Below are 18,939 nucleotides of genomic sequence, written 5' to 3'. Positions count from 1 at the left end.
TAGCTTATAAAGCGTTCCTGCACAGTATTATTCTGCAGCACATTGTCTGTTTTGTTCATAATGCACTATGGTCCCTAGCAATGCATGGTCAAATAGAAGCAGGTATGTTCCATATATGTTTGGCAGATAAGTCTGTGTCTAAATGTTCTTGTTCTTTAATGAACAAGAACATTTTCCCCCCAAAATTCCCCCCAACATTTTCCAGTATTTTCCCCCCAAATTCAACCCCTCCCCAGTTTCCCCGCTGCAAATCCAAAGTACGTAAATCATGCTCATTTCCAACACATTTTATTCTGCATTGTCGTTAAGTTTGATTAAGCATTCTTGAGGTTCTGTATGACAGAATCAAGCCCTTTCATAATACTGAAGCACTGGGAAGGGAGAGGAGAAAAGCAATATTAAATGTATGAATGTTCATAAATGAGAATTGACATTTTCAGGTACCCTACATTTTCAGGAGAGGTTTAATGAATATCCAGAAAGGTGACAAGTATTTGCTGAGTGTCTGAATGATAAAAATAGACAAAAATAAAATATCACGCTGGTGACTACAGCAGTTGGGAGAAACAGACTCCTTTCAGATACAGCTCCACTTCCAATACGTTTATCATTAAAAGGCTGCGTTTAAATGCTTTTTAATTCACACGGTACAACTGTTACAGTAAAAACGCTGCTGTTCTGCCTGGATATGAAAGAATATGACTCACTATAATCTCTGTTAGTGCTTAGGTCCACCATGATTTTTAAAACAAAAATTTTGTATTTTCCCACAGGAATTCCTCACGTATTCATCTAAACACTTTCAAGCCGCAAAGGAGTATATTTGCTAGCTTGCACTCACTGTTGTCTCTGGCTGGGGCAGCACGGTCTGGCCTGGGGCAGCCCTAGGGGCGCCTCCTGCCTCCAGCCCCAGGCGGACTGCAGCTGGAGCATGGCTCCTTGTCCCCCTCCCTCTCCTGGTGGCAGCTGTGAAGCAAACCATTGCAGCAGGTGGAGGTGAGGCATCTGTCACCCACCGCCTGCCCGCGGAGGAACCAGATGCTCAGGGCGAGCTGCCGCGGGCCAGGGGCATGGGCAGCAGCAGGGGGAGGCAACGCACAGCTGTACCTGGATCCAACCGGGCACCAAGGCCCAGGGGTGTGGGCAGTGACTGGCCCACGGCGGCCCACCCTGAACACCTGGCACAGCCACGAGCAGGCGGCAGGTGTCAGATGGCCCTCACCTCCGGTTCTCTCTGCCGCTGCTGTCACGGGGAGAGGGGGGCGGCAGGGAGCCATGCAACAGCTGCAGTCTGCCTGGGGACTGCGGCCCCCGCGTGGGGCTGGAGCTGGGACGTGGGGGGCAGTGGCCTCCACCCCCTAGGGTTTCCCCATCCCGGGCCAGGCTGCAGTGGGAGGCAGCAGTGAGTCGGGCTCTGTGATTAGCCCTGGCGCCCCCACTCCCCCCTCCACACCTGCAGCGAGGTCACCTCCCTCCTCGCCTGCCCCTTCCCTGCAGCTGGACCTGCATCAGCCTCGGGCGCTGCTCGCTGCTCCTCCGAGGGACTCGTGCCTGAGAGGATCTCAGCATGGGACGGGGCCACGTGTGGCCCTGGGTGCACGAGCAGAGCCGGGTGGTGCCCATGCTGCCCTCTCCTTGCAATGGGGGGTTCAACCCTCCCTTCCCCGCGGGCTACCGGGTTCTAGCCACACCGCCACTGGAGCACTGAATGGGGCTGGGGACCCCAGTGAGGGCTGCTTCCCCCACCCCCTCTAGACACATGCTGGCTGGGGGCCCTCCAGGCAAGGGCAGGGTCTAAATCCCTCCCCAGTCATAATCAGGCCTGCTGGGGCCTGGCTATGTCCCCCTGCCCCCCCAGCTCAGTTTCCTTCCAGCTGAGGACTCGCTCTAGTGGCCCCCAACTTCCACCTGAGCTACTGTAGGCATGTGCCTGCATTTTCCAAATCAAAAGTGACTATCTAGTCACTTGCAAATCGGTTCCGTCTACGCAGGTTAGACTAATTCAGACTTGGGCTTTTTTAATGTCTGTCCCTAGCCTCAGTGTCTGGCAGAGGGGGAGGACACAGTCATGGCCCTGCCTCTGACAGACCCAGATTTTTTACGAATGGCTGTGCTGAAATGTCTGGGATCTGCAGTAGAGGTTGGTAGTGCTAGAGCAGTCAGACTGGATTCTGGCTGCCTCAGCATGGGACCTGGTTCCCAGTACATCCCTTAAAGGTATCCATAATATAGTTTTCGTGTTTACTTTTTACACTCGCACACACAGATGTGGACGTCCCCTATTCTAACATGTCTAGTGGAAGCTAACAGTGTACACATTGCAAATGCACATTTTGCACATGGGCAGCTTCTCAAATATTAGGCAAAAACACACGGCATAAATGCAAGTGTTCTGCGCGTGGAGAATCCACCCACATTCTGCACATTATTTAACGTCTTTTTGACTTATCCTAAAACACATCAGGAAAAAGAGATGCTATAACCACAGCTATGAACGTGTCAGACAGGTGTCAGTACGCGCCTGCAGAATATTCAGACGTTGCAGTGAAATGCATTTGAAACGGACAACTGTGCTTCACTACCTAGGACTGGGGAAGAGAAGCAGATAACTGGCCTGTATGCAGCCCCTCGAAAAATTAGCAGCATGTATGCAGTGTAAACAGTAGTTATAAAGGAGCCGCACAGACACAAATCTAATTTGTGAAATCACATATGCAATATTAACTTGGGAACTAGGCTAAGTATTTATACCTCAGCTCACCATGGAAGTGGAAAAAGATAGAAGACTTCACGAAAAATCACCGTGAACTTTTTTGAATGAGTATTGAGTAAAATCTCATTTCAGATGATGAAATAGATATGAAATGTATAGATTACCCTTCCTTGGCTGCTTGTCTTTGAGTTACCTTCATTTGGCATTGAGCCTTTTTCCTATGGTCTACCGCTATGCCAAATCCCTCTTTGTAAGACCCAGTCCTACGCCCCTTGAAGCGAACAGCACTGACTTCACTGGGACAGGGACCGGCTCTCAGGCGGAAGTCAAACCTGGCTGCGGAGAGGAAATCCTGTGGGCTCTGAGAACAGCCTTGCAAGGAGAGGGAACTGTACTTATCCACTTATGGGACTTAATGCATATGCACAGTGCTTGCCTCCATGACCGCATCGGAGAGAATTAAACCCAAAGTTCAGAAGTACTTACTCCCGCTCGGGATCAGGTCCCGATCTGGAATGAAGAGTTTATATCCATAATGCTTTTCCAGAACATCTGGCAGTATTTCAAGTGCAAACTGCTCCTCTTCATTGTTTTCACAGTCCAGTGCATCTGGATCTACTTTGGTGTAGGAGAGATAGGCATCGTATTCCTTGTTGTCTGTAAGCAAACCAAAATGCATTCACAGTTAGTGTTTGAAAGAATCCCATGAAGATGTAAATTTGCATTGCGGCTCCAGATGGTCAAGAGCCACATTTTTCAGCTGAGAAGTCTTGTGTTGGATAATGGCTCTGTGTTGAGGACACCTATACCAGGTCCAACCGTAAAGGTTTCTCAGATCCAGGATAGACACAAAACAGGAGAGTAACACTCATGTACTCCAGATTAACCCACAGTCTGGGATATGGAAGTCAGTCGTCTGAATCAGGGAGAAACAATATTTAACATGGGTCTTCCCCATCCCAAAGAAGCAGTCTTAGCAACAGGCCATCACCTACTCTTGGATATGCAAGGGGTTGACTCTCTCACTCTGTCTTTTCCCAAAAAACCCTTTTGAAATGTCTTTATTTCATACCAGTATGTATATGTCCTATGTCTAACAGGGAGGTCAGTGGGAGTTTTGCATGTGGAAAGAATACAGATCTGTATTTGCAGGTTATTCAGTACTAACTTTACAAACCAAATGGTTTTCAAGATGAAACAAGAGTGTGCCATATTACATGACACAGATTCAGAAATAGTCTGGGAAGCCAGGTTTTTCAATTTCCCATGTTCATGTGGGAAAAATCAAGCTGTAATGGATCAGCCTGCAGGGAAGTTAACAAGCTGTCCTTACTTACAGCAAATGAAAAATCAAACAGTTAATGTAGTGAAGACAAAAGTATGTGAAAATGGGATTATTAACTCCAATTATGTATGAATACTAGCACGTAAAAAAGCTCATTAGGACAGAGCTAAAGCTCATCAATATTTTCTGTGAAAAGAAGATAAATAACCAACCACAATCTTATTTATTCACCAATGCCCTACAAATGATGGCTATTTGGTTGTCAGTCGTGGCCATTTCCAGGCGATCAAGGCCAACTCCAAAAGTATAACTAAAACAGAAGCCCCCAAAGCCTATTTCTGAGCGGCTGCAAACTGAGCCTTTGCAGATATTACAACTGGCTTGTCAGCAAAATGAAGGAGATAATTAACATGCCCAGGTAAGCCAGTACTGAGATCAAACCACATGGAGCAAAAGCCTGCCTGGGAATCTCATACAAGAAGGCGTTAAGATAAATAGCACAAACATAGCAATTTATACTTTTAGCTTAACAATATTAGTGGTAGTGACCACTAGAAGCAAACGTACCAGATGTGCTTGTGCAATAATTAGGGACCTACTCAAATTGTAATTTCATAGTTTTCGTGGAAACCATGAAAAATGGCAGTTTCTGCAATTTTCAACAGAATTGCCGGAAAAAGCCAACTTACTAAAAATCAAATGCTGGCTCCCCAGCAGGAGCCAGTGGCTGCTGCGGCCTGGTCTTGCAACCTGCTGGCGGGGGAGAAGCCACAGGGCACAAAGTGGAGCAACCAAGACAGCAGCGGCTCCCTCCGTTGTTGATTGGCTGAAAGGGCTGCGTTTCATGAAGCCCACCCCCCTTCATCAATAAGGGGCAAGGCCACATGAAGGGCAGCCTTCTCGGCCAATCAGCGGTGAGGAGAGGGGCTGCACAAAAGGCAGCCCTCTCAGCTAATCACTGGCAAGGGGCAGGACCACTGGGCCAATCAGCAGCGGGTGGCAGAGGCGGGGTGCCACTGTACGCTCATGAAACTGTGGGCTGGCGCTGTGATCGGTCTATGATATCAGCTGTCTGCTGGCTTAATTTGGGGAGGTCCCTAGAAATAATAGGTACACCTCTGATAAGCTTCTTAACTAAGCTGTTAAAACAGGTAAAGCAGCATTTTCAAAGATGACCATAAAAGAAGGCAGAAAAGAAAATGAGAGTGGTAAGCGACCTTCCAACATGGTGATGGAGATGCAAAGTGCTCTTGTCTAGAACTGTAATATTCACAAGGGCACAAGTCCTTGCTTATCAACACCTCCCATGCCATGGAAGAAGGGTGTCAGTCTGGTTCTCAGGATATCAGCAAAACGAAGAAATGTAAATGAACCGATCACTATTTGTTAGCGTGAGCCATGCGGAGTATGGGCTGGAGGGAGAGAAGAATCTGGTGGGTCCATGGCAATCTACTGCCACTTAGCATGCCATCCTCCTCACCCCTCCTAAGTGCCTCCGGATGGTAGAGATGAAACTCTATATTATGCTAACATAAGTAGCCAGATGGGGACCAGGGTCTTACGCTTTGGAGGTGTAAACAATAATAGATTGGGCTGTAGACTCATCTCTTGCCTCTTTTTTTACCAGTAGCCAATGTACCAGTGCACCTTTAATTAAGGTAGCAGTTTTCTTATCATTCATTGGGCAAATCCGATTCACTGTTGTTTATAAGCAAAACCAGACAAGATCTCTGGCTGTGATTTCACACTTAAAACACAGTTTTCCAGTAGACGAGTCCTCATCCTAAGGGATGTCGGTAGTTTCTATATGGAACAAAGAGGCACGATGGAGGGTGGAAGGGGGTGGAGGAGCAGAGGATGGGTCTTGCTTCTTTCTTTCAAGGGTTCAGATAGCACAAGAGGAATCTGCCATAGGTGGCAACTTTTATTTTTGCTGGGGGGAGAGGGGGGAAGAAGGGTGGGGACAGCTAAGATGATGGATGTGTGGAAGGTTTTTGCATTTCAGGTGACAGCCCTCTTTGGAGAGTGGGGGGAAAGGGGGAGGGATGGCTAAAATGGCAATGACTGATTGCAGGCAGTCTTGCAGAAGGGATAGCAGCTACAAGCAGTCAATCAGCTCCAAAAGCAGCTCCAAAATCTGCCCCGCACCAGTCAAGAATGCAGCCTGCCAAAAGATTTCAAGAGAAGCCAGCCAGCAAGCGATGAGGGAAGCAGATGTTACTGCCAGCATTTCAGACCTCTGCAAAGGGAGGGAAGCAAGTCCCATGGATGGCTAGTGTGGTCGGCTATGCAGGGGTCATAGCTTGGCATTACAGTCAAGGTTACCAAGTGTCCGATCACTGTTTCAGTATGCAACATGATATTCAGAGAAAATCATGTATTTCATAATTGCAAACTTCAGAAGCTTGGAGGCCATGTATGCTCAGATGCTCCAGGCTTCCTACGCATCCCAGCCACAGATACTCTGGCCCAGAATAAAAGTAATTCGTAACACTGTAGGAAAAGTCAGTGTGTCCAGATGGAGTTGGATGAACTAGAATGGATTTAACTAATTAGCAGACTCCCTCCTTCAATGGCCCGGGAAGCCGTGTAGAGCCCCACTCTCCCTAAAGTCAGTAGGTATCAATGGTGAGTGTGAGAGAGAGTGTGTGTGTGCATGTGCGTGCACAGCTGCACTTATTTTCATTGCTGTGGTTCAGGGGCCCATGATCCACAGGCATCAGGTGCGCTGTGCGTGTCTAGAGACCTCTTCCCCTTAACTTGCTATTAGCTCTGTATCTTGGATGTAGTGCTGTTTGGTTTTAGTCTCTAGATGGCTTTCAGGGCTGGCTGCCTTCTCCTCTGAATGAGGCCTTTAATCCTTAGCATTGCCAAAATGTTTTCTTTTAAAATACAGCGATGTGCTGCATGGGATAAGAAATTATCCAATGGAACTGACACGGGATAGTGTAAGTAGCCGAGTACAACACATCTCTCTAGCTCTAAACGCACTGTTTTAAACACATAAATAAGAAATCAAGATGGATCGAGAACCCTGTGCCACAGCCGGATCGCTGCCTGAACACAGGTCTCAGACGCTCCAACTTCAGTAATGCTCTGTCCCCATGGAGGGCTTTGCAGGTTTGCATAAGGCACTAAGAAGCAACAGCTCCAGACAAGCTGGGTGGAAGTATACTGGAAGGCTTCAAATGAACATGTGCACAACATCGCCCACGTACCCCAAGGAAACTCTCCAAACTACCAGGAAATGGTGTTGATTTTTAAACGAGAAAACAATCAAACAAGGAAAATACATGAAAAATGAGATATAACAACTTGAATTCTGAAGACCCAACTCAACAAGACCCATAGATGGGAGGCTTGCCACCTGGATCCACTCACCAAGCTGGTGTAAATCAGAAATAATTGCTTGTACACAATTGAAGTTGCTAGAGTTGCATACTTTTACAACAACAAGGAACCTGGCCCACTATTTATATTGCTGGATATTCAGTTGCTGTGCTGACCACTAGGAAGAGGATTGTTTTGTGTTGTGGTATTTAAATGTCAATTTGAATTCTCTTTCTAATGTGCAATTATTTCCCCTCTTGCTTCCTCTGTAGCATCCCACACTTCAGAAGCCAAGAGGTGACACTCTGGCCCTCGTGAACTCAATAAGCACACTCCAGTGACTCCACTCAGGCCGGGGTTTCATTTAACAGCTCCATTAAGTGGTCTTCAACCTTTATTCAACAAACTTACTAGAGTGGTTTTCAACCTTTTTTCATCTTCTGACCCCTAAAAAATTTCGAATGGAAGTGCAGACCACTGTGGAAATGTCAAGTAGAGGTGCAGACCCCTTTGTATTGTAAATGTGGGTACTCACATACTTTTGACTGATCGCGCTCATCTTGCGTGGACCCCTTAGATATAGTCTGCAGACCCTCAGGGGTCTGTGGACCACTGGCTCACTCGAAAGGATTATTATTTTGATACTGGTGATACTTCATGAATAAGCACTAGGTCTGTGTGACTGGTTATTTTTGCACAACAAGAAAAACGTTCTCCCTCCCCTTTCTCAAATATATTCTTTTTTAGGCGTAGGACTTTTAAGACTGCTGACATGACAGAACAATACTCACTTTCCGTGGTACTTCTGCTTCTAAGTGACACAGGGACATTTGAATATGCCACTTCAAATCTTTAACAGATGCAGCAGCTGCTAAAGGTGCACAGGCCTGATTCGCCACGAGTTACTCCAGTTTTACAGTTGATTTCAAGACCAGGGATGCATCATTTCCTAGCAACTAAAGCTCTCATCAAGAAAACCTCAAATACATACTTAACTTTAGGCTTATGACTAAGTTCCACTACATCAAACTTCCAGCCCAGCCAGTGCTCTAACACCCACATATTAGCATTATTTTCACACTCTGAACTAGTGTCTGGTGGGAAGAAATGGCGCTTGTCTATTAGTTACCAGAAATAATTACAGTATATTACTTTTGCCCTTTTTTTTTTTTTTTTAAATCTGCAAGCATAGGGGAAATTGTCTGGCAAGAAATATTTCAATTTTATAGCACAGCTCAGGCTGGACATGTTTTTACTGAATGTGCTGTCAGGAAATATTAATGGAAGGATGAAGTTTGGCAAATAGAACTAATCTTAGCAGTTCTTCCGAGTAATCAATTTACAATTTGTAATCAATAATGCACATGTAAGAGGCATCAGTACAATCCCCCCCCCCAACTCGAAGACACGATGCAACGTCCAGCAAAGTGAACAGGCTTCCACTGATACCAAAAGACCTTTGAACAGAGTCTGAAGGCCTTATACTGCAAGGTTGTGAAATACTTCAGACATCAGCTGGTGGTAGGTACTTATGGCTCCAGTTGCAAGCGAGGTCCCTCAGAATCAGGGAACCACAATATTGCTTTCTTTAATACTACTTTCCCCGGGAGGCGGCTTACCGTCTGCAGCTTCATCACCTCCAAAGTTCTGCCTGTAGAACAGCATTAACTCGATGTTGTAGCACTTATAGATGGTCACGAGCAAAACAAACAGAAGCAGGATAGCTCCCAGTCCTCCAGCCAGCTCAATTTTGTAGATCAGGTCTAGAACAAGCAGCAAAAGACAGACAGGTTATGAGCCTTCCTGGCTTTAACTGCTCTAACTCACTGTGCTGTTGCACATACAGAGGTGCAACTACTCTTTATGACTGTTATAAAAGTAAGGCTGCCTAATTTTTAGTTCATTACCCATTATTTAACTTTACCCATTCACTCCTTCTACTGCCAGTTTAAAACTGCCATGCAGAATGCATTTGAGGCTATAATCATATTTCTTCTATGAGCGAATTATGTAGCGATTTTACACAGAGGACTAATCAATCTTTAATTAGCTTGCAGAATTTGACTCTATCTTCTGTCTTGGCACAGTACATCAAATACTGTACATGGCATGTGAGAATAATTATATGAGATGTATTTCACCCTAATGTAAGAGACTTTAGTTCCCCAAACAATGCTAAACCATTTTATATTTACAAAGCCAACATTTGCCTTGAGTTGCTCTGAAAGCCAGGGCCTCGGCTGAGCTCATTTAAGTACTGGCTTAACCTCTCAAGTGCCTACACTTTAATGTTAGGGGGCATAATCTTTCACGTCAGGTATTAACTTGCAGTAAGAAGGCAGGACTGTAGGTTACACCACTAAGTGCCACTTTATTTTAGCTGAGCTGAATATTGAGAAACATTAGGTCAGGAGTCTTCCAGCTTTTCTTTAGCATGGACCATGGATGACATGTTAATGGGACCTTGACCAGGTTGCAAATTTTCTAGCGGAACCTTTTTTTTCCTGTTAGAAAATGCTGATTTGACAAAATAAGACCGTTTTATGGGACCTTCTTGATTTTGCCAAATTGTTCAATGAAAAGTTCTTGAAGGTCTTTGTTTCAATGTTACCTTTTTGACATCAGCACTGCATATTTTAGTCTTGAGCATAATGCTGAAATTAGATGTTTTGACCGCACTGAAAAGGAATTTGTTTTCAAAAAATAGTTCAAATATTGCTGCAATGAAAACTTTGGGGCAATGTCAGCGTCCGTGGGGAGTTTCACAGTTCTGATGGTTTGTTCCCGTGTGGGATGAAAAGAAGTTTGAAACTCTTAGATTTTCCCAAGGAATGACAGCTCGGTTGTAATGGGGACATTGTCTCCTAGAAACCATTTACAGTAATCAAAGGAACAATCTTCCCTGCTGTTGAAGCCACGTGACATCCTTGTAACAACTGCTTGCATGGAAAAGCGGTATCAGAAAATTAATGGAGAATTTGAGATAAATATATTTTCCCTTTTGGAAAGGAAAATCAATCATTGCCTCTACTTTGTTCTTGACTTCACCTTCGTCTCCAGTAAGTCCCGTGAAGGGTTTTAAGAATCTGCTCTTTACCTGCCATAGCTGAAAGAATCATTATGCTCTTTCAGGAATTTAGATGTCTTTATTTGGAGGAAACCAAAACCAAACCCAAGCAACAATGAATGCTTGACTGGCTAAGCCACGGAGGTGCTTCCTCTCTCCCTGGGAATTACAGTCGCAATTTGAACTGAGAGAAGAAATGCTATTAACAGTTCCTAATGCACTGATCTGTGGCCATTGGCAGGATTTTTCTCTGTGGAGAGCTCCAGGCTGTTTAATCTTCCTCTTAGTCTGATCTAAGACAGCCCAGATATGTGCATTTTCAAGGCCTGAGCATTTGGAGCCACTGAAGCAGAACATGCCTATCTATTTATCAATTATAGCTGGCACTGTGTTAAGAAAACTCAAATTTGACCATCATCGTATCTAGTTTTTCACCTGCCGATCTCAAAGTGCTCTACAAAGAAAGTCAGTCGCATCATGCCCATTTCACAGATGGTGCATCCAAGGTGCAGAAATGTGGTGGCATCTGTTCAAAGTCACCCAGCAGACAGACCAGTGACAGCCAGGATCAATGTGGGTTGCCTGAGTCCCAGCCCCGTGTTTTGTTTCAATTGGCTCTCGTTAACAAATCCATCCGTGACAGGAGGTGGAACGATGTATCGATGCCCCAGGAGGTTCTGGCCATCAGGCCAAACTCTTCTCTCAGAAACAACATAGAAAGTCGCACACTTGGCATTGCTGTGCATTCCCATTGCATGCTATTCACAAGGTGCCGTTAAGAACCACCCCCAACAACCCATATTAGTTGACATAATCTCTCAGTGCAGATATTTACTGCTGTGATAAATATTATCTGAAGAGTCATAAATCTTTATGCCATTCATGTCAATTGTGAATTAAAACAAGAGAAAAGCTGTCATGCATTTTTAGGGTTAATTTTACCTTGCAATGCTTCTTGTGTCAATAAGAATCAGTCAGATGCCATCAACCTATTCCCAATATACAGCATCTCTGTTCTCCAGCAAGAAATCATAGATGCCACAGAAATAATGGATGAGAAAGGTGTGTTATACTAACCAGTCATTATTCTTGAAAATCTAGGACTGTTTTTACATGGCATTTTGCAGTGTTACCTAACTTCCTACCTAACTTCAGAAGTCCAACCTGGGGAACTAGCTTGACCACAAACAGTGGAGTTATCTGGGAATTATTTTCCAGAATAATATTTGAGAAAGATTTGGGGCAAAATTGAAGTTTTCTGCAAAAAACGACATGTCAGCAGCCCTAGCCATGCACTTTGTAGGCAGGAAGTGTAAGTGTTGAAGGCTTTTCAGGAGGGCTGCCAAGACAGAGGGCCACGTCCCCCTGCCTGTCCATTGTGCCAAGGCCCAAACTGCGCATCGGTCGCAGGGCTGGAGAGGCAGAGAACTAGGGCCATGGAGACAGACGGATAAAGACCTCCAGCTCCTTCTCTTCTCTCAGCTTCCAGTTGGAGAGGCTCTTGGTCTCTCCGTCTCCCACCTCTTAGCACAGGTTGAGCATCTAGGGTTTGACCTCTGAATTGACGAGGACCTAACTTGTGGGTCATCTAAATGTTTTCCCTAAATCCCTTTGCATGAAAAATGTCACTGGATTAGGATTCTGGCGTAGTTCATCACCTGATGACACTATGCTCATCCGCCATCTCTTTCATTCTTAGATTCATTTCACTGCACCTATGTGCATTGCCCATTAAATTATTCTCTTTTTGCAATTCACCCCCTTCAGACGTAGGCCCTTCCAACACTGCTGCTTAGCCTTATGTGTTTAGCTCTTTCAATCTTGCCTCGTAAGTCAGCCCAACTTGCTCCCTGATCAATTTGTCTTCCTCTTCTCTGAACTCTCTCCAGCTTGCAAGTATCTTTCTGCTGATCCAGCCTGGAGAATTAGGTAAGCGCTGGGTCAGAGTCTCACAACTGCCTTCATTGCTGGCTCTGGGCCCTGGACTGTCCACCTCTGTGTTTCAAAAACACGTAGGAGGGTACAGCAATCCCTTTCTGTACTCTAAATTACTCACTTGGGCTGTTCCAGCACCATGGGACCAGTCTCCAAATCCAGTGCAGTTCAGGAGCTAATCTATAATCTATCAAAACCAAATCCACTCGGATAGCTTTCATTAGGACCAGACTCTGCCAGACCCACTCATGCTGAGTAGGGATTTTGTGCTTGCTTATTCATACCGAAGGGAAAACCAGCAGCCAAAATATCCAGCATTAGGAAGGATATCAGAATTTGGGCATTATGCTATTAGACTGAACGCCTGTGGGAAAGGGGAAAAGGTCGCAAGATTATGTCGTACATAAGGAAATATTATTTGTAGCACTGACCTGGTTTAGACACAAAGGGGTCTATAAAAATCCAATCTACCTGCATTACAATCAATAGATTTCTTTGCAGTTAGTTACAACAGCAGACATAGTATTTATTCCCATTACGTGAAATCCACATTCTTGAAGTGAGCGTTGAGCCAACATTGCTGCAATATTTCCTTTCATCTATAGACCTACTGTGTCTTTCCACTCAGGACACTGATTGATTCGACTCAGCTTGTCAGGAGCTGTTATTTGTGTTCTAAGGTGTTCATTTTGTAGCGTACTTAGATACTTTTTGTCAGCCTATTTCAAATGCACCCAAAGGGGAATCTAAGTTATTTCTTTATTATTCACGGAGGGAAGTTGGTGGCAGGTGAGTGAGGACTGAAAAAACACTCTGCCTCATACACTGCCAAGGAACAGGCAAAAGCTGCACGGAAAATATTTTTTAAACGGCAGCAAAGCAAGTAATAAAGAGTTTTCAAAGGATGTCAGAGAAGACAAATGTGGCTGTGAACAGACCAAGACCTTCCTGGTGCCGGGACACATCCGTGTCTGTGTGTGGTCGCATGTCCACATCCGAAGCAATCTCTGTACGTGTTTAATTTGTAAGCAAAGGTACCACACTCTTTGCTGACAGCGTCCTAGATGGTCATCACTATGAAGCATTAAATGCTTCAGTGCCAAAATATTCTGGCTTTCCACATCATATGGAATATGGACATAATACCCATTTTCCGGATCTCCAAAAATACCTACAGAAACTCAAGAATTAAGAGGGGTTAATCAATCAGGGGGTTACAAAAAAAAAGAGGGTTGAAAGGGCTGGGTTTGAAAGCACTCAGGTGTGTCTCTCACCATCGGTACAGGCATGCCCTGAGACAGCGCAGGGAGTAAGAGCTGGGCGACCATAATTAATACTGTCCGTGCTCTGCCCATCCTGGCAAGCAGATGGGATAACAAATAATTAGCTTAAGCTGCAACAAGAACAATTCAGGTTAAATGTTAGTTAGCACTCTGTAGATGTGCAAACACGCAGACAACGGGCCGGGCAGCTAAGGGGCGCTGCAAGAATGTCGGCAGCGCACGGGACGAGGCCTGAAAATCAGCACCGGGATGTGAACTTCGCCGAGGCACAACTCCAACTTCTGTATTCAGCAGTGTGTCTTACATAATTTCACCGGCGTTCTGAAGCGTCGGCATTTTCTTGTTATAAATAAACACGCTTTGTTACTCTAATATACCCAGCACAGCAGAACATTTAACAATGTCAACAGAGATCTACTGATTATCGGTCTCCTATTTATTGTGCTAAATAACCGGAAAAGGAAAATGTTTTTGCACTGTGGAGTTTAATCCTTTATAGTGATAGCCACTGATTCTTTAAGGCAGGCTTGTGTTATGTCTTTATAATTGATATTTGAAATATTCATGAATTTACGTTTCTCCTCACCAATGTGTGTCCCCTATTCTGAGAGTGGTCTGTATCGATTTTTATAGTGTAAAGCACTGTTTCTCAACTGGGGTGGGGGGGTGTCACACTCCAAAAGTGGGTTGCAGGAATATATGAAAGGGTTGCAAACACACTTTGAAAATGGATTCTCCTTTAGAGGAGAGAAACGTGGGAAGCCGTGGCTTTTCCCGTGCAGGCTGGCAGCATTTCACCCTGCAAGGGGCTGCTTGTGGCCCCCCCGCCCCACACGCTGGGGGTCTGGGGGCAACCAGTGAGAATTGAGGGGCACTGGGTCAGAACTGGCCACTGATGTTCACAAATGGGTCCCAGTCCAAACAAAGTTGAGAAAACCACTGGTATAAAGTCTTTGCTTGCTGTCTGATTAATTTAGGTACTGATCAGGCAGACCACGGCACTTTTCCTACCCCATTCCTTAAATGGAAAATTATCCTTCTTCTCAGCCATCTCTTAACTGACAATTTAACAGCTTTGGCTCCTGTTGAAATCCTGCACTTTAGATTTGTGCAGATCTTAGCCATCACCTGACTTAAGAGAGGCTGCTGACACTAGCAGTATAAGAAGCAGTAGAAAGTGTTACTGTTGCTTTTCTTGTGATGATAGCTTATTCAAAATACAGGATATAATAAAAGACACTACTCATTTGGACAAGTGAAAACCAGAACTCCTGACAACAGCATCTCAACTATTTCCAATTTTAAGTATAAGGAAACTCAGTGGGGTGGTAACTGTCCACATGCTACAGAAGTGTCTTTGCTCCTGTTCTGCTAAAACGTTGTCATGTCATTGATTAAAGTGTTCAGACTGAACGAGGAACATACATAAAAGGAGAAATACATTATAGGAAATGTACATTAATTATCCTATCATGTACCAGCATGGAGTTTATGCCCCAAACTCCGTGGATGAGACTTGCTGCTGGTTTAAATGGTAAAGACTTCATTAATTTTGGTGCAACTATTTACACTAGCCAAGAACCTCATCTCCAGAGCTGAACCATCTCACCCTACTTCACTCAAGCTTTTAAAAAGCACTGCCTTTAATAGCAGATTTAAGCCATGATTTAAATTTACTATGACTTCACTAAGTGCATACAGTAAACGCCTGGCCCCAGTGGCATCAGTGCAAGCTTTGTCACTGACTTCAATGGAGCCTGACTTTCCCCAACACCACCCCTATCACGCACAGCGGTTGTGGACAAATACCTTTTTTGCGCAGAAGAACGCTGGCGTGTTTATGCCCATTTCTGTTTTCAACATGGCAGGTGTAATTAGCCAGATCCGCCTCCTCGACAGCATCAAAGATCAACATTAGTTCGACTTCTTTTTCTCCCAGATGTTCTTTGAGGAGTCTGAAAGGAAGAATAAAGTCCCCTCTTAGTTGTGTGATGGGGTCAGACTGTGCAGGTGTGACTATACGATGGCCCTTCCACATGGATGGCATGGAGGAGATGTGGCGGAGCTGGCTACCTCCTGGGGGCAGAGGAATAGGCCTCTAACCTATTTTTGAGCTTTGGAAAAGTTTAACTTTTGGAAAATCAGCCTCAATTACTGTGGGTTTCTCCATTTCTTGGTTCTGACAGAAACTGCTAAATGCTCAAAAAAAAAAAAAGAGGCTGAACTTGCATCATTTCTGGACACAAGAAAAATCTCTCAAGAGAACCCATTCTGTTTGCAGACTGCAACTTGTGCTTATGGCTCATCCATCTAAATCATCCTGTGTCTGGTGAATCAAGTCTAATTTCTCTATTAATATTCTATTGATATATTTTAAACTCAGGAATGTCTTCCTTCTCTGTTGGTAAACAATATGCTCAACAAATCTGGGTCTACAAATCACGCAGTAGGGAAAGGAATAAAGCAGCTAACAGAGACAATATTGGGGGCATTAATCAGAAACACTTGGTGAGTTTGCAGGGTTTCCCAGGCTTAGATTTATTATAATCAGCATATTTTCACACACTGTAAAAACAATCAAGACAGATCACAATTAGGATAAAACAAACCATTATTCTAAATGTATTTAAAACTGAAGGAAAACTACTCAATCCCTTATGTCTGGGAGATCAGCTAAAAAAGGGCTCTCTTAGGAAACGTAGATGCATTTGGCCTAAGCATTTTTGTCATTTGCCTTGCCGCTAATTAAAATCTCAGCAAAATTAACTGTTTATAATGGGATCAGTCATGGAAACCATAACAGACATTATAGTGGGGCTGCACAAAGGCAGCAAATGGCAGGAAGCTCCTAATGGGGTTAGGCCTTTGCTTGCTTTTCATCAGCAGGACAGAGCTCATGATTAATTCCTCTAAACTTGTTATGGATTCAGGCAGAACATTAAAAGATGTGTACAGCTGCTAAGCTTTGGCATTTTGAACCAGACTTATGAATACATTGAGCCACACTTTCTGGGAAGAAAATAATTGTAATAATCTTAAGCTTTTAACCTAAAAAAAAGTCTAAACACACACACACAGAATGGTATCTTGGCCCTTCTGCAGTCAGTGAGAACACTCTGTATTGACTTCCCATGAATCATCTTGAGCAATGTAACTAAAACCATCTGAGTAAACTAAGCTAAAAAACAACCCCCCCCCCAATAATTGTTTGGGCTTGATCCATATGGATTTTTTTTAGTGAACTAAAAAAACCATAAAAAATAATTAAAAGTATTTCAACCTGAATCATAGAATCATAGAAAATAAGGGTTGAAAGAGACCTCAGGAGGTCATCTAGCCCAACCCCCTGATCAAGGGCAGGGCCATCCCCATCTAGATCATCCCAGCCAAGGCTTTGTCTAGCCAGACCTTAAAAACCTCCAATAATGCAGATTTCCCCACCTCTCTAGGGAACCTGTTCCAGTACTTCACCACCTTCCTAATAAGCTGAGAAAGCTTTTCCTAATATCTAACTTAAGCTTCCTTGCTGCAACTTGAGCCCATTGCTCCTTGTTCTGTCATCTGCCACCACTGCAAACAGTCCAGCTCCATCCTCTTTGTAACCACCCTCCAGGTAGTTGAAGGCTGCTATCAAATCCCCTCTCGGTCTTCTCTTCTCCAGGCTAAATAAGCCCAGTTCCCTCAGCCTCTCCTCAGAAGTCATGTCCCCCAGTCCCTGAACCATTTCCGATGCCCTCCCAGTTTGTCCACACCCTTTCTGTAGTGGAGGGCCCAAAAGTGGAGACAGTACTCTACATGTGGCCTCACCAGTGCTGTGTAGAGGGGAATAATCTCTTCCCTCAATCTGCTGGCAATTCTCCTACTAGTGCAGCCCAGTATGCTGTTGGCCTTCTTGGCAACAAGGGCACACTGCTGGCTCATATTCAGCTTACTGTCCATTGTAGCCCCCAGGTCCTTTTCTGCAGAGCTGCTGCCCAGCCAGCTAGCCCCCAGCCTGTACCAATGCATGGGATTGTACCATCCTAAGTGCAGGACTTTGCACTCGTCCTTGTTGAACTTCATGAGATTTCTTTTGGCCCAATTGTCCCATTTGTTGAGGTCTCTCTGAATCCTAGCCCTACCCTCCAGCATATCTACCAAAAGCCCCAGCTTGGTGTCATCTGCCAACTTGCTGAGGGTGCACTCTATGCCATCTTCCAGATCATTAATGAAGTTATTGAACAAAACTGCCCAACGGGCAACCCCTGGAGCACTCCACTTGATACCAACTGCCAACTAGACCTTGAGCCACTGAGGCTGACGATCCAGCCAGCTTTGTATCCACCTTACAGTCCTTTCACACAATCCATACTTCCTCAGCTTGCTTGCAAGAATGCTATGCAAGACCACATCAAAAGCCTTTCTGAAGTCAAGGTATACCAAGTCCACTCTCCCTACAACCACCGAAGGCAATCTGGTTGGTCACACATGAAAATATTGTTCTGTGTTCTAGTTATTTAGCTCTTTTTTACACACACACACATATAGACACATACATACATACATATATTTATTTATTTAAAGAGATCTATTTCAAAGCAAAATATCTTCTATAATAAAAAGTCAAACTGTTTCATATGGAAATTTCCCAGCATTTTTTTTCAGTCTGACTGATTGGGTCTGTGGATAGTGCTGGTCCCCAACCTTGAATTTTTTGACAAACTTGCTATTCGCTGGTGGTGGGTCTAAAAACTACAAGACAGTACAGAAGTGAGTGTGCATGCATGCAGGTCTCTTTGGAGAAGCCAGCTTTTAATTACTGCTTTTCCTTCAGAAGCAATCCTTGTTCATCCTGCTTTTTCTCGAGATTCCTGACCATGGGATATGTCCACAAATCTGTAGGTAGTATCTCAGCCTGTGTTGCACTATGCACTCGTCAGATGTAGCTAAGAATTTGGGCTGCTGTTTTTAAAAGGGCACATAGCCTCTATTCCTTCCCTCAAAGAACTGTTAACAATAGACCGCGAACAATGAAAGCGTACACACATGCCTGCACATAGATACATCTCCAAATTGAAGCCACTGAACTAATAAGAAGTGTAGTGGGTTTCACCGTTCAGTCCCTCTCATTCTTTATTCCACCGTGTTCCCCATTTTTTTTTAAACTTATAAATTGTCTGTTTAGATTTTAAGCTCCCAAGGAGAGGGCACAGTCTTCCTGCTTGTCTTTAAAATACCTAACACATTATCTAAACAGCGGTAGCAGTTTTGCTTTCTTACTTCAGTATCCTCCCTTGAATATAGGCTTCACATCCTGGTGGAGCGTTTTGCACCCACTAATCGACTT

General features: G+C 44.4%; 1 protein-coding gene across 1 annotated transcript in view; it reads right to left on the bottom strand.

Annotated features, from left to right (window-relative positions):
* The window catches only part of IL1RAPL2 (interleukin 1 receptor accessory protein like 2), a 529,065-nt gene that overhangs the window by 9,098 nt on the left and 501,028 nt on the right, over positions 1-18,939 (bottom strand). Inside the window, exons 7-9 of the mRNA XM_019540234.1 lie at positions 15,423-15,568; positions 8,948-9,091; positions 3,200-3,370 (exon numbers count right to left, since the gene is read on the bottom strand). Of these exons, the coding sequence (XP_019395779.1) occupies positions 3,200-3,370; positions 8,948-9,091; positions 15,423-15,568 (461 nt within the window). The remainder of the gene's footprint in view (positions 1-3,199; positions 3,371-8,947; positions 9,092-15,422; positions 15,569-18,939) is intronic.

The sequence above is a fragment of the Crocodylus porosus genome, unplaced genomic scaffold (assembly GCF_001723895.1).
Source record: "Crocodylus porosus isolate Cpor-Errol unplaced genomic scaffold, CroPor_comp1, whole genome shotgun sequence".
NCBI lineage: Eukaryota > Metazoa > Chordata > Crocodylia > Crocodylidae > Crocodylus > Crocodylus porosus.
Note: the sequence above shows the minus strand (reverse complement) of the source record. Positions and strands in the feature narration are given on the sequence as shown.